The sequence below is a fragment of the Schistocerca nitens genome, chromosome 11, assembly GCF_023898315.1.
Source record: "Schistocerca nitens isolate TAMUIC-IGC-003100 chromosome 11, iqSchNite1.1, whole genome shotgun sequence".
Taxonomy (NCBI): Eukaryota; Metazoa; Arthropoda; class Insecta; order Orthoptera; family Acrididae; genus Schistocerca; species Schistocerca nitens.
Window position 1 is genome coordinate 52,040,901 of NC_064624.1, and position 17,293 is coordinate 52,058,193.

General features: G+C 44.4%; 1 protein-coding gene across 1 annotated transcript in view; it reads right to left on the reverse strand.

Annotated features, from left to right (window-relative positions):
• Window positions 1-265: 265 nt before the first annotated feature.
• Window positions 266-17,293, reverse strand: part of LOC126212807 (ankyrin-3-like) — a 72,407-nt gene continuing 55,379 nt past the window's right edge. Inside the window, exons 3-4 of the mRNA XM_049940214.1 lie at window positions 3,901-4,041; window positions 266-812 (exon numbers count right to left, since the gene is read on the reverse strand). Coding sequence (XP_049796171.1) covers window positions 335-812; window positions 3,901-4,041 — 619 coding nt within the window. The 3' untranslated portion in view covers window positions 266-334. The remainder of the gene's footprint in view (window positions 813-3,900; window positions 4,042-17,293) is intronic.

Sequence of the window (17,293 nt, forward strand, 5' to 3'; positions counted from 1 at the left end):
AAGATGGTGACACCAACTGCATTCTATAATTTGCCTGAAAATTTTTTACAGCAGTGGTAATGAAAGGAGTATTTTTTTCTTGTTGTTGACTATTGTAAATGGTGCCCAAGAAAAAGTTTTTCAGATTGGTCCTTAAAATGAAGTTTACGTCTGTCTCCCATTATTACACTTGTTGAGTGGTTACTAGACCAGTTATATATGCTACATATTAAGGGGTACAAAGGAATAATGAAAGGATAAAGTTTAGCATTTTTTACTTCAGAAATACCGAAATGTCATGTAGCAAACATTTATTGGTTGTGTGCTCCAGATGATGTTCATAGGACTGCAAGCTTCATGATAGTAAATCTACCAGTAGGTCATAGTTGCGCTGGGCGAGTTCCAGTGGGGTGTAACCCCAATTATTTGTGGCCCAGATCTCGGCTCCTGCGTCCACCAGCACAGCTGCCGCCCCTGGGTGCCCACGATCTGCCGCAAAGTGCAGCGGTGTACACTCACCCATACCCCTGGCATTGAGATCAGCAGAGGCGGCCACCAGCAGCTGTACCATAGCCGTGTGGCCCCTAGCTGCAGCTGAGTGCAGGGGCATGTTCTGCCTGATGTTCCTGGCATTCACCTCTGCTCCTGCCTGCACCAGACTCCTCGCAACATCCACGTGTCCCTCCCACGCTGCCCTATGCAGGGCGGTTCTCTTGTCTCCATCCCTCGCGCCCACGTCCGCACCTGCAGCGAGCAGTGCCCTCACCTCCTCCAGAGCCCCCTCCTGTGCTGCCTGGATCAACCTCCTTCCTTTGTCCTCTCCAGAAAGACTCCTGCACAAAACACTAAAGTTAGGTCATTTTATAGAAAACACACACACACACACACACACACACACACACACACACACACACACACATTGCAAAATAAGAAAACTATCATAGGAGCGAAACTGAGCAGTTCAGAATATAAATCTGACCAGCGACAAAGTAGAAATGTGTAAACCTCCCTTCTGTGATAAAGAACTGTCAGTGTACACTGAGATGACAAGTCATGAGATACCTCCTATTATCATGGCGGATCTCCTTTGGCCTGACTTAGTGCAGAACTGGAGACGGCATGGACTCTGCATGTCTTCGGAAGTCCCCTACAGAAATATTGAGCCATTTTGCCTATATAGCCTTCCATAGATGTGGATTTGTTATCAGTGCAGGATTTTGTGGACAAACTGATCTCTCCGTTATGTCTCATAAATGTTCAATGGGATTCATGTTGGGCGATGTGGGTGGCCAAACCATTCACTCGAATTGTCCAGAAATTCTTCAAACAAATCACAAACAGTTGTGACCCAGTGCCATTACATCATTGTTTGGCAACATGAGGTCCATGAATGGCCGTAGTCGAATATAACCGTTTTCAGTCAAAGATAGATTCCGTTGGACCAGAAGACCTGACCTGTTCCATGTTAACACAGCCAACACCATCATCGAGCCACTCCCAGCTTGCACACTGCCCTGTTGTCAACTTGGGTCTATGGTTTTGTGGGGTCTGCGCCACACTGGAAACCTACCATCAGCTCTTACCAATTAAATGAGCACTCAACTGATATAGTCAAGAGCCCAGGAGAGTTGCTACCCGGGATGTTGTGCTGTTATCAAAAGCGTCGGTCACCTGCTGCCATTAGCGCCAAGTTTCATTGCATTGTTCTAACGGATATGGTCGTTGTACGTCCCACATTGATTTCTGCGGTTATTTCATGCAGTCTTGCCTGTCTGTTAGCACTCACAATACACAAATGCTGTTTCTCTCAGTCTTTAAGTGAAGGCCGTCATCCACTGCAGTGTCTGCGGCAAGACGTAATACCTGAAGTGTAGTTTTCTCACCATACTCTTCACACTGTGGATATCGGAATACTGAATCCTCTAAATTACAGCTCCACGAAAGCACTTTCCTTTTACATCCTGTGTACACAATGCTATCGCCACCTATATATTTGCACATCGTTATCCCATGAGACTTTGTCACCTCAGTGTGTAGGTTATTGATGTATTAGCTATTGTCTTACATCACTGCCCCATACCACTTTCAATTAAATATTCCTACATTGCATCTCATATCACTGAGTTCTCTCATTTTGTTATAATTCATTGTAAGGAAGGAGTTTCTTTGACTTCTGGACACTGTTGTTAACAAGTCATTCGCCTTCACTGAAACATACACTTAATACAGGCTAACACATGCCCTCTGTGCACAGATGTCCCAATGACATCAGTAATGCAAACACATGAAACTATTCAAATTTCCAAATATTTATAGTCAATTTACTTACATGGCAGCTAAATATTTCTGTCCAGGTATTCGTAAATTCGGTAATACGCCGTCACCAAATAGAGAGAATTAGAGCTTTATACAATGCCAGTTGGTTGAAATACTTCAAATATCATAATGACACTAAGTTGACTCTTCGGCGCACCTTCACACACACACACGCACACACACACACACACACACACACTCACTCACTCACTCACTCTGCAAGGTAGACATGTCATTTGGTTTTTGTATGTTATTGACGTGCATATCAGGAATATAGCAAATTACGTTACTGTTAAACAATCGTTGGTCTTGTCATCACACAGTATTTGCCTCTGCACAGTCTGATACCTTCTTCCTTGAAGTGTGGTAGGAGACAGGGATATGTAGTAGTGCTGTGTGGACTTGCGATTGTATCTTATGAAGAAAGGACAGCAAGGATGTATGTTAATACACATTGAAAGGTGAAAGCAATATGTATTTACAACAATGTTGTTATTTTTGAAGAAAAGAAGTATGAGGTAAGACTGCAGCACTGTGAAGGTAGAAATGATTATTGTCAGCTAACTAACGTGCTCAGAGCTGAGAGAAAGATCACCCCACTTCCCTGACTCATAGATATCCATATTAATTCAGTCACAAATCCATATTCTCTCAAGGATCAATTCCTGTAGTCTGCCCCCCATTTAGCATTGTGATCTTCTATACAGAGTGTTCGGAAATTCCTGTTACAAACTTCTACAACATGTAGAAGGGAGTGAGTAGACAACATTTTGGACTGGAACCCATGTGTGGAAATATATTGTTTCTGTCTACAGACATTTGGAAATATGTCGGTAACACAACCACCTGTACAATTAATTCCACTTATTAATAGACAGTGAAACTGATCATTCCCATTGACGCATCTTCTTCAACATGATGCAGTATGGCCTCTTCCAGTTCGGGTGTGCGGCATCTTTGGAGCACTACAATCATGTCTGTTGTTGCGTAATTGTGGAGAAAAGGGTATTAATGGGGTCGAAAATTGTGGAGAACGACCATCTCCTCCATTACTGTGAGCTTCGCCGTTCAAAAGGATCATCTTCGTAAATTCTGCAGACACGTACTCAACCACATCTTCTAACAGTCAAAGACTTATGAATGAGACTGTAACCAGGTCAGATGACATCAGCCAACCTGATGTAACCACCTTCTCCCCCCCCCCCCCATGACTAGCATCTGCAAACCTACCTAGTAAATAAGTTTTCAAACAACTGCAGGACAGAAACGGTATGCTTCCAGATAAGGGGATCTATTCCAATTATTGTACTCACTCCCCTTTACAAGTTCTAAAATGGGATCTACCTGCTTATGAAATGAAGGTGATATACCCACTCTGAGTCCAGAGAAAGTGAGCATCTTTCTTAAGCTTACCTATTCATACTTCAAATTTCATCACATCACAAACCAAAAACTGTGAAGAAGGAAAAATTTCATGACCAATCTCACTCTGATTTATTCAAAAATTCAAAAAAAGAGAATTTTTTTTTACTATAACACTTGATTAACTCGCCAGTAAATGTCGCCATGAGTGTGGAAATTGTCCACAAATGGTGCGCAACTTACCATATGTGAGAGATGGTGACGTCGTCATGTGGAGTAGGGTGGCGGGTAGTCGTGGGCGACACAGCAGCGACAGGAGTCCCACTGTGGTCTGTGTGTGGTGCTGTGGTGGGGGTGGGCCTGTTCTCCACAGTGGCTGGCAAACTGCAGACACAGACACAGCATGGGCTAGCGTGTTCACTTCACATGGGGGCTAGGGTGCTACTTACTTACTACATGCAATAATGCTCAGGGGTTGTTCACACACAAGTAATGCACTCAGGTGACAGCAGACTGTGGGATAGCAGTATGCGCACATACCGATGGAGGTAATATCGCGTATACAAGGTATTAAAGAGCCGTGCATTGATATTGATGTCATTTATACTCAGAAGATTCGTGTGGAAAGGTTAATGAGGTGATTTTGGCTGCATGGCGGGTATTAACAAACTGCAAACGAAGAATGGTAGTTGGAGCCAGACATATGGGCCATTCATTTCTGGACAACGTTAGGGAATTCAATATTCTGAGACACACAATGTCAAGAGTGAGACGAGAATACCAAATTTCAGGCATTACTTCTCATTACTGACAATGCAGTGTGTGATGGCCTTCACTTAACGACCGAGAGCAGTGCCGTTCGCAGAGAGTTGCCAGTGCTAATAGAGAAGCAAAGCCACACCAAAACGTATCCATTAGGACAGTGTGCAGAGATTTAGCGTTAATGGGCTAGGTGAGCAGATGAATGATGCGCGTGTCTTTGCTAACAGCCTGACATCGCCTGCAGTGCCTCTCCTGGGCTCGTGACCACATCGGTTGGATCCTAATGGCCTGGTCAGATGAGTAGCAATTTCAGTTGGTAAGATCTGATTGTAGGGTTAGTGTGTGGTGCAGGACCCAAGAAGCCATGGATCCAAGTTGCCAACAGCGCACAGTGAAAGCTGGTAGTGGCTCCATATTGGTGTGGGCTGTGTTTACATCGAGTGGACCGGATCCTGTGGTCCGACTGAACCTATCATTCAGGGGCAAAAGTTATGTTTGGCTACTTGGTCACCATTTGCAGCCACTCATGGACTTCATGACAACGTGAAATGTCACTGGGCCACAACTCTTCGGTATTGGTCTGAAGAAGATTCTGGACGATTCGAGTGAATGATTTGGACATCCAGCTCGTCCGACGTGAACCCCATTGAACATTTACGGGACGCAATCGAGAGGTAAGTTCATGCACAAAATACCGCAACGGCAACAGTTTCGCAATTACGGACGGTGATAGAGTGAGCATGGCTCAATATTTCTTCAGAGGCTTCCAACCTCTTGTTCAGCCCATGTCATGTAGAGTTGCGCCACTACGCTGGATGACAGGAGGTTCGGCATGATAAATCGAGGTATCCCATAACTTTTGTCACCTCCATTTGTAACAGACACTGCCCAAGAGCATATTCTGTCATTTAACATGAATGAACTACTTGTTGATTAAGTAGTATCTACACTGCTTGTACCACATCCCACGTTTGCATGGAAAACTATAAACTGTTCAGAAAGAAGCGCAAAGTACAGGTAGACGTAAGAGAAAGAAATATTACTGGTATACCTGAAGAATTATTGGACAGGACAGTTCAAATACATCAGTGCAACAATAATCACACAGAAATCGGCACAGTATTCATGCTGTCACAGATATTCAAATGTACTTAATGTCACTATATGATCATCCAATGGTGTTCTAAACATTTGTAGCTCTACTGTCAGGAACTGGGCTGTTAGAGGTAATACAATCAACAGGACAGCTGCTTTTGAACTTTACAGCGAGACTGATTCAGGGAAAGTAGCAGTACAAAAAAGGAGAAGTTTCACTTCAGAACGCAGTTAGGCCAATGAGAAATTTAACTGTCATTAAAATAGTACCACAGAAATATAAAAGTTATGCAAGTAGAGTAGATACACATGACCAAATGAGAACTCACTCTCAACAAGCAAACTGAAAACGTCATTGAGTTACAATGTTGAGTGACTCTGTAACGAATACCAGTAAACAGAACGTATTCAAACGTGTTAAATACTGGCATGTGTTCTGAGGTTGTGAATCCATCAAAAATAAAAGATCTTTAACTGTATTCTCTGCAGTCATATTTTCCAGATTTGGGACAGAATGGCCCCAGGAGAAGGGATGAATAAATATTAATGAAAATGACAAGAATAGTGCGCGTCTAAACACTAAAGAAATAATTACTCCATAAAAGAAGTAACTTCCGCTATGTCAGCTGGCTGTGAATGTTGCCTGTGACAAGATTTTGAACCTTGTGTCTGTGTATGTGTAAGGAGCATCATGGTATTATAGAAACAAATAAAGCTTTTCACGTACACGCAGGAGATGAGAGTAAGATCTTGAGTGGTAAACTGACATTATCACAAGTAAATCCATAACTACTGTACAACAGCGTGTGAACCTTGAGCACAGGAAAATAATTTTGCTGAGTATGCTATAAAAGCCATTAAGAGTGTTTTAGGGACTGATGACCTTAGCAGTTAAGTCCCATAAGATTAAAAAAAAGAGCGTTTTGAAAATTTACTTCTTACTAAAGGGGTTACAATTAAATTTACATCTAATCGCTGTAGTGAGTAACAGTGGAGAAAAGGTTATACATTTCTTCTCATACGTTAACTTACATGTTAAATTATCTTTAACAAAAGAGACTGTGATTGAGAATTTTGGAATGCAGGCTACTGCCAAAAGAAAATGCAGATCAGACATCGCAGGCAGTATTAGCTTAAAGGCAACGTTCAGAGCTGGTCAAGAAGCTCTCGGCATTGAGTCAAAGAGACGTTGGATGTGTTCCTGGGGTACAGCAGCCCAAGCAGCTTCCACACATTGCCAAAGATCATCTGGTGTGGCAGCTGGGGATGTAATCTGGGTCACTCGTTGAGCAACCGTGGACCACATGTTTTCTATCGGCGAAAGATCCGGAGAGCGAGCCGGCCAGGGAAGCAATTCAATCTGGTTATTGACGAAGAACCTTTGGACAATGCGTGCCACGTGTGGTCGCGCATTATCCTGTTGAAATATGGCTGTGGCCGAGCCCTGAAGGTAAGGAAGGACAACTGGCTCCAGCACCTCGGATATGTAGCGCCGGCTATTTAAAGTACCGGCAATGCGTACTAGAGGCGTGCGAGAGTAATATCCAATACCGCCCCATACCATAATACCCGGTGCAAGACCAGTGTGGCGGTGCATAATGCAGCTGTCCAGCATCCTCTCTCCACGGTGTCTCCACACTCTAATCCGACCATCGTGGTGCTGCAGACAGAAGCGTGCCTCGTCAGTAAAGACGACGTCATTCCATTCTGCCGTCCACATCCGTCTGTCATCACACCATTGGCGACGGAGACGTCTGTGGTTCTGCGTCAATGGTAGACGAAGCAATGGACGTCTTGCGGACAGACCACTCTGCTGTAAACGGCGTCGAATGGTACGCGCAGACACTGGATGATGCGTTACAGACGCTATGTGCTGTGCTATGGTTCGGGATGTCACTGAGCGATCCGTCACTGCCATGGGCACAATTTGCCTATCAGCACGTGCAGTGGTGCACCGAGGTCCGTCGTACCCGCCTGCATCCAACGGTCACATATCCGCATTACAGTTGTTTGGTTTCGTCCAACACGACTAGCGATTTCTCTGTATGATAATCCACAATCTCGGTAAGCCACTGTCCTTCCTCTGTCGAACTCGGATACTTGATCAAAAGATGTTTGCTGTTGTCTACGAGGCATAACTGATCGTCTTGTGAAACAACCACAAGGTAAACACACGTGCCGAACGTACACTCGTCGAAATCGCCAAGCCTTAAATGGCGCTATGAGGTGGCGCCACAGGCGCGCGTGATGTGCGTCTGCGTTGAAATTCTAATCAGTTGCATATCTCATCGCTGCAAATCCATGGTGTAAATTTCACTTCATTCGGATGCTTCCTTCAGGGTGTTGCATTTACGGTGGCCAGCAGAGTACATGGTGAGGCAGCGAAGACAAGCCGCTACAGATAAACACATAATGAATAAATATATCTAGGTGCGATTTTCGAGAATTTATAGCGGACACTATGGCCAGTGTCCTGCCATTCGTAATTAATTTACATTGTTTATAATCGCTGAATTACGACATCGACTTTTTCTTCTAATGGAACTACACTACTGGCCATTAAAATTGCTACACCAAGAAAAAATGCAGTTGATGAACTGGTATTCATTGCACAAATACATTATACTAGAACTGACTTGTCATTACATTTTCATGCAATTTGGGTGCATAGATCCTGAGAAATCAGTACCCAGAACAACCACCTCTGGCCGTAGTAACGGCCTTGATACGCCTGGGCATTGAGTCAAACAGAGCTTGGATGACGTGTACAGGTACAGCTACCCGTGCAGCTTCAACACGATACCACAGTACATTAAGAGTAGTGACTGGCGTATTGTGACGAGCCACTCGCTCGGCCACCATTGACCAGACGTTTTCAAGTGGTGAGATTTGGAGTATGTGCTGGCCAGGGCAGCAGTCGAACATTTTATGTATCCAGAAAGGCCCATACAGGACTTGTAATATGCGGTCGTGCATTATCCTGTTGAAATGCAGGGTTTGGCAGGGATCAAATGAAGGGTAGAGCCACGGGTCGTAACACATCTGAAATGTAACGTCCACTGTTCAAAGTGCCGTCAATGCGAACAAGAGGTGACCGAGACGTGCAACCGATGGCACCCCATACCATCACGCTGGGTGATACGCCAGTATGGCGATGATGAATACATGCTTCCAATGTGCGTTCACCGCGATGTCGCCAAACACGGATGCGACCGTCATGATGCTATAAACAGAACCTGGATTCGTCCGAAAAAATGACGTTTTGCCATTCGTGCACCGAGCTTCGTCGTAGAGTACGCCATCGCAGGCGCTCCTGTCTGTGATGCAGCGTCAGGGGTAACCGCAGCCACGGTCTCCGAGCTGATAGTCCATGCTGCTGCAAACTTCGTCGAACTGTTCGTGCAGATCGTTGTTGCCTTGCAAACGTCCCCATCTGTTGACTCAGGGATCGGGACGTGGCTGCACGATCCGTTACAGCCATGGGGATAAGATGCCTGTCATCTCGACTGCTAGTGATACGAGGCCGTTGGGATCCAGCACGGCGTTCCGTATTACCCTGCTGAACCCACCGATTCCACATTCTGCTAACAGTCATCGGATCTCAACCAACGCGAACAGCAATGTCGCGATACGATAAAGCGCAATCGCGATAGGCTACAATCCGACCTTTATCAAAGGCGGAGAGGCGATGGTACGCATTTCTCCTCCTTACACGAGGCATCACAACAACGTTTCACCAGGCAACGCCGATCAACTGCTGTTTGTGTATGAGAAATCGGTTGGAAACTTTCCTCATGTCAGCACGTTGTAGGTGTCGCCACCGACGTCAACCTTGTGTGAATTGTCTGAAAAGCTAACTATTTGCATATCACAGCATCTTCTTCCTGTCTGTTAAATTTCGCGTCTGTAGCACGTCATCTTCGTGGTGTAGCATTTTTAATGGCCAGTAGTGTATATTCTACTTTTCTGTGTATCTGAATACAGCTTCTAAGAGAATTTCAGCGCCACAATATGTGTGGGATATGGTCACATAGTCTCAAGACAGCAGCACCGCTGACCAGTGTTCTGCTGTCAGGAGAGTAGCATCCACAGACGTCTGCATCTACATCTACGTTATTGATCTGCTATTCACTATAAAGTGCCTGGCAGTGGGTGCAATGAACCACCTTCAAGGTGTCTCTCTACCGTTCCACTCTCGAACGGCACGCGGGGAAAACGAGCACTTAATTTTTTCTGTGCGAGTCCTGATTTCTCTTATTTTATCGTGGTGATTATTTCTCCCTATGTAGGTGGGTGCCAACAGAATGTTTTCGCAATCGGAGGAGAAAACTGGTGATTGAAATTTCATGAGATGATCCCGTCGCAACGAAAAACGCCTTTGTTTTAATGAGTGCCACTCCAATTCACACATCATGTCTGTGATACTATCTCCACTATTTTGCGATAATACAAAACGAGCTGCCCCTCTTTGTACTTTTTGGATGTCATCCGTCAGTCCCACCTGATGCGGATCCCACACCGCACAGCAATGCCCCAGTATAGGGCGGACAAGCGTGGTGTAAGCAGTCTCTATAGTAGACCTGTTGCACCTTCTAAGTATTCTGCCAATGAATTGCAGTCTTTGGTTTGCTCTACCCACAACATTATCTATGTGATCGTTCCAATGTAGGTTATTTGTAATTGTAATCCCTAAGTATTTAGTTGAATTGACAGCCTTCAGATTTGTGTGACTTATCGCGTAATCGAAATTTAGCTGATTTCTTTTAGTACTCGTGTGAATAACTTCACACTTTTCTTTATTCAGGGTCAATTGCCACTTTTCGCACTATACAGATATCTTATCTAATTCGTTTTGCAAGTCGTTTTGATCATCTGATAACTTTACAAGATGGTAAATGACAGCATCATCTGCAAACAATCCAAACCGGCTGTTCAGATTGTCTCCTATGTCGTTAATATAGATCAGGAACAATAGAGGGCCTATAACACTTCCTAGGGGAACGCCGGATATTACTTCTGTTTTACTCTACGACTTTCCGTCTATTACTACGAACTGTGACCCTTCTGACAGGAAATCACGAATCCAGTCGCACAACTGAGGCGATACTCCGTAGGCACGCAGTTTCGTTATAAGACGCTTGTGAGGAATGGTGTCGAAAGCCTTCTGGAAATCTGAAAATACGGGATCAGTTTGACATCCCCTGTGGATAACACTTATTACTTCTTGAGTATAAAGAGCTAGTTGTGTCTCACAAGAACGATATTTTCTGAACCCGTGCTATGTGTCAATAAATAGTTTTCTTCGAGGCACTTCATAATGTTGGAATACAGTATACGTCCAAAAACCCTACTATAAATCGACGTTAGTGATATAGGCCTGTAATTCAGTGGATTACTCCTACTTCCCTTTTTGTGTATTGGTGTAACTTGAGCAATTTTCCAGTCTTTAGGTACGGATCTTTCTGTGAGCGAGAGGTTGTATATAATTGCTAAATTTGGAGCTATTTTATCAGCATACTGTGAGAGGAACCTGACTGGTATACAATCTGGACCGAAGGCCTTGCCTTTATTAAGTGATTTAAGCTGCTTCGTTACTCCGATCTACTTCTATGTTTCTTATCTTGGCAGTTGTTCTTGATTGGAATTCAGGAACATTTAGTTCGTCTTCTTTGGTGAAGAAGTTTCGGAAAACAGTGTTTAATAACTCTGCTTTAGTGGCAGCCCTGTTACAGAAAATGTATGCAAACTTCTCACTCAGGTACAGTTCGTGTTAATATTGTCTTGGCTGTCATACAGTATGCCTGAAATACTGACCCGGAGCTTTCCTACACAGTGCATAGTGATTCTGGAGAACAATACGGTGAGGTGACAGGTCATGGCGTGCCTCTTAGTATCGTGTCTGACCTCCTTTTTGGCTGGCGTTGTGCATCAGCTCGACGAGACGTAGACTCAACAAGTCGTTGGAACTGCCCTGAAGTCTGGTATTCTTGGCACACATCTGAAACTGTGGATCCTCGAATATTGAATTCGCTAACTATTTCCAAAATGGAATATCTCATGCATCTAACACCAACTATCATTCCGTGTTGAAACTCTCAATTCCCATCAGTGGCCATCCTATGACTTTCGTCCCCTTAATATACTAGGAATGAACGAAAACAAGCCAGTCTCATTATTTCATCAACTGAAAGAAAATTTTCATATGAAATAGATCTCAACGGCGTTTTTGAGAATTCCAGTAAAATAAAAAAAGCACAAAAACATATGATACAATATGGAAAAAAGCTGCTATCTCCTAATAAGGCTACAAAACTAGCTGGTATCGTACTAGCTTTTTTCCAGGGATATAAACCTAAAGGTAACTTTCTTATTACATTCTTAGCATTCTGATGATCTCTGTGCTAAATGTTGATTCGTATCCTAAGTCGTCACCTATACCTTTAAGTACATAGATTCAATTGCTCAGTGATAAAATGCCAGACTACAAACGCAAAATTTTGAATTTGGTCTGCTGTCAATTGTAGGCTTGTTATCTGTTACTGATCATCTCTTTTACCTCTGGCGATGTTCGTTCATGTGAAAAATGAAGACTTGCACCGTGCTTCTGAATCCAAGTTAAACTGCGGGTGACCCCTATATCTGGCTGGGTGAGTCATTTCGAAGGTCGACGGCAGGAATCATGCACCAGCTTCAACAGGGCCGTACGTAGTGAAGCACTGTGGTGTTCGAAACAATTTTTCACTCTGATGACGGATTTACCTATTACAATTATTAGACTGTATGGAGAAAGGAGAAGATCCCAAAAGAGTGACAGTCAGCTGCTATTATTCCACTGCATAAAAAGAACAATAAAAACGAACTGTAGTAATTGTATGGTTGTTTCCCTACCATTCAAAATGTTATTATTAATAATATTTGAAAAGCTAAAGCCTTTTGGTGCAGATGTTGTTGCAGTGTACCACAAAGGTTTTCTGGCAAGGGGATCAACTATGAATCAAGTTTTCACCGCGAGACAAATGTGGAAGAGGTGCTGAGAATTCAACTATCGGTACCTGGTAACATCTGTTGATTTCTCAAAGGCGTATGATAATATTAACAAATTAAGTGTGCACAACATCCTGAGGGAGCTTGGCATAACAAGCAAGGTGAAGGTGTGTACAGTAGAGATAAAAGCCGAGGTGTAATACCAGGGGGGTGCTGTCCAAGGAATTCAACATGAGAACAGATGTGAGACCTCTGGCATGGATGTGTGTGCTGTCCTTAGGTTAGTTAGGTGTAAGTAGTTCTAAGTTCTAGGGGACTGATGACCTAAGATGTTAAGTCCCATAGTGCTCAGAGCCATTTGAACCAGATGTGAGATTTGGTCCTGGAAGAAATAAACCAGAAAATGAAAAGAGGAGGCAAAGGTGTAAAGCTAAATGGAAGGACAGAGCAGGTGACACTCCGGCCACAGCGGAGTCACAGACAGAGATGGCAGAAACTGTAGAGGACTTAGCGAAGAATGTCAGTAAGCTTGGGCTGAGAATTAGTATGCACAACACTGAAATGATAGACATATCCAGAGAGGCCGCTAAGAAAGCGCCTTCGCAGATTATAATATGAAACATAAACACAGTGAAATATTTTAAACAGCTTGGCAATTGGTTCAACAGGCATAATAAACTAAAACAAGAAATTAATCAGCGTACTGTCAGTGGGTTTAAAACATTTTTCAGTCTGAAGCAGAAAATGTCATCAAGAAATCTGTCAGTTGGCAACAAACTTAAAGCCTATAGTGCAATGATAGCACCGGTGTTGTGTGGGACAGAAACAATAAGCACCACGAAAAAAGATGAACAGAAACTGCTGATGTTTGAACGGAAAACGAGGAAGATCTTTCGACCAATCCGCGAAGAGAACACATGGCGACGTAGAAGGAAGCGGGATCTGTATAACCTACTGAAACAACCAAACATCGTGCAGAAAATGAAAGTGCGGAGAACAAGATGGGCAGGGTACATTGTCAGGATGCCAAAAAAGTTCCAGGCTACAGCTGTGCTCACGAGAAAGCCTGGTGGAACTTGTCCAAATTGAAGAACAAGGAAGCGATGGGAGGATGAGCTGCAGAAGGACCTTCAGCAGCTGGGTGACCATGATAACTGGGTCCAAAGTTCTCAAGATTGCCATCTTTGTAGGAATACCGAAAGGCTGCCGCATGATCTTCAGGGTCCGTGATAGCCAATGTGTATTTATGTACATTACACACATTAAAAGTATCTGATTTTTTGCCAGACATTACAAGATTATTATTATTATTTCTTTACTTTCTCAGACGTTAAGTCTGGTTCAAAATGGAAAGTGACGCGGACCTTGATCAAGCGTCACTTCCTTTTAACTGTACGGTATATGTTACACTCCTGGAAATGGAAAAAAGAACACATTGACACCGGTGTGTCAGACCCACCATACTTGCTCCGGACACTGCGAGAGGGCTGTACAAGCAATGATCACACGCACGGCACAGCGGACACACCAGGAACCGCGGTGTTGGCCGTCGAATGGCGCTAGCTGCGCAGCATTTGTGCACCGCCGCCGTCAGTGTCAGCCAGTTTGCCGTGGCATACGGAGCTCCATCGCAGTCTTTAACACTGGTAGCATGCCGCGACAGCGTGGACGTGAACCATATGTGCAGTTGACGGACTTTGAGCGAGGGCGTATAGTGGACATGCGGGAGGCCGGGTGGACGTACCGCCGAATTGCTCAACACGTGGGGCGTGAGGTCTCCACAGTACATCGATATTGTCGCCAGTGGTCGGCGGAAGGTGCACGTGCCCGTCGACCTGGGACCGGACCGCAGCGACGCACGGATGCACGCCAAGACCGTAGGATCCTACGCAGTGCCGTAGGGGACCGCACCGCCACTTCCCAGCAAATTAGGGACACTGTTGCTCCTGGGGTATCGGCGAGGACCATTCGCAATCGTCTCCATGAAGCTGGGCTACGGTCCCGCACACTGTTAGGCCGTCTTCCGCTCACGCCCCAACATCGTGCAGCCCGCCTCCAGTGGTGTCGCGACAGGCGTGAATGGAGGGACGAATGGAGACGTGTCGTCTTCAGCGATGAGAGTCGCTTCTGCCTTGGTGCCAATGATGGTCGTATGCGTGTTTGGCGCCGTGCAGGTGAGCGCCACAATCAGGACTGCATACGACCGAGGCACACAGGGCCAACACCCGGCATCATGGTGTGGGGAGCGATCTCCTACACTGGCCGTACACCACTGGTGATCGTCGAGGGGACACTGAATAGTGCACGGTACATCCAAACCGTCATCGAACCCACCGTTCTACCATTCCTAGACCGGCAAGGGAACTTGCTGTTCCAACAGGACAATGCACGTCCGCATGTATCCCGTGCCACCCAACGTGCTCTAGAAGGTGTAAGTCAACTACCCTGGCCAGCAAGATCTCCGGATCTGTCCCCCATTGAGCATGTTTGGGACTGGATGAAGCGTCGTCTCACGCGGTCTGCACGTCCAGCACGAACGCTGGTCCAACTGAGGCGCCAGGTGGAAATGGCATGGCAAGCCGTTCCACAGGACTACATCCAGCATCTCTACGATCGTCTCCATGGGAGAACAGCAGCCTGCATTGCTGCGAAAGGTGGATATACACTGTACTAGAGCCGACATTGTGCATGCTCTGTTGCCTGTGTCTATGTGCCTGTGGTTCTGTCAGTGTGATCATGTGATGTATCTGACCCCAGGAATGTGTCAATAAAGTTTCCCCTTCCTGGGACAATGAATGCACGGTGTTCTTATTTCAATTTCCAGGAGTGTATATTGCATTTAGGAACTTTCGGTTAATTGAACATGTATCAATAATTACAGATTTCTGTAGTTGTATATATAAGTTTGGATGTAGCTGTATTGCATTGATGTACTGGTGGATATTGTGTGGTATGACTTCTGTAGTTGATAGTATAATTGGTATAATGTCAACTTTACCCTGATGCCACATGTCCTTGACTTCCTCAGCCAGTTGGATGTATTTTTCAATTTTTTCTCCTGTTTTCTTTTGTATATTTGTTGTATTGGGTATGGATATTTCGATTAGTTGTGTTAATTTCTTCTTTTCATTGGTGAGTATGATGTCAGGTTTGTTATGTGGTGTTGTTTTATCTGTTATAATGGTTCTGTTCCAGTATAATTTGTATTCATCATTCTCCAGTACATTTTGTGGTGCATACTTGTATGTGGGAACGTGTTGTTTTATAAGTTTATGTTGTAAGGCAAGCTGTTGATGTATTATTTTTGCTACATTGTCATGTCTTCTGGGGTATTCTGTATTTGCTAGTATTGTACATCCGCTTGTGATGTGATCTACTGTTTCTATTTGTTGTTTGCAAAGTCTGCATTTATCTGTTGTGGCATTGGGATCTTTAATAATATGCTTATTATTATTATTATTATTATTATTTTTATTATTATTATTATTATTATTATTATTATTATTATTATTATTATTATTATTATTATTTTACAAAATGTGCACTACGAATACATCAAGCAGACTGGGGGCCTAGTTTGATTTTGCCATCTTGTACCTGTACCTGACTTGGTCTGCCACTGCCTCGAATGGGGTCATCAATACTAACACAAGGCCAGGCACCTCTGCCACCACATCACTGACTGGGACTGCCGGCTGCTAGGCTGCTCATCTGTGTGGAGATCCACCTTTCAGATGATGGTGTGGTCTGGATCGCTCAAGGTGACCTGCGAGTAGTAAATATGGGGCTGACATTGCATTAGTGGCACACCTTACTATGTCTAAAAGTTGGGACAAGTCAACATGGCAACATGAGAAATCGGAAACTGTGAACATATTACTGCCCTTATTCACTCATGTGTCACCGTTTCACAATGTTCTTACTGCTAATAAGGAGAAACACATACATACTCCTCATCTTCAATTTCCATCTATGCAGCATCACCCCATCCATATCTGTCTTACTGTCAGCAGTCACTGCAGCAGCATTGACATTATAAAAGATTCTTATAGTGAAGAGGTGTACTGTGACCTGTACGTTGTGCAGAACAAGACAGAAGCACTCGCCAGTCTGATTACAAATTCCACACGTCACTCCATTTGTTTCTGTGCTCAGCAGCACATCTTTGTGCCCACAGTGGAAATGCCACCTGCTGAATGAACTCTCAGTATACCCTCTCTTTAAAAACTTGTTGCCAAACCCCTTGAGTGCGAAATCGTAAAGGGGCGAATGTTTAAGGCATTCGACACACCACACATTGTCTACCACGCAATCCTAACATTGGCTGCTAATGGCAACAAGAGGTGGGACTCGAGGTATCAAAACATGGTTCAAATTGCTCTGAGCACTATGGGACTTAACATCTGAGGTCATCAGCCCCTAGCCTTAGAACTACTTAAACCTAACCAACCTAAGGACATGACACATATCCATGCCCGAGGCAGGATTCGAACCTGCGACCGTAGCGGTCGCACAGTTCCAGACTGAAGCGCCTAGAACCGCTCGGCCACTCCGGCCGGCGACTCAAGGTATCCAACGGTGAACACAGCACGAGGCTACGGAAAGTAGTTGAACTGCTTAGTCGACGAGTAACCCACATCAGTGCTACAGTACTAGCGGTGCTAATACAAAGCAGAGTAACTGCAACAATAAAGAAAGCAAACATTGCATTATATCTACAACCACAGTTGCAAAAGCTTACTTATATTTCGTCACAAAGAAAGAAGTGGGTAACTGGTATGTGTGGTGTCGTGCA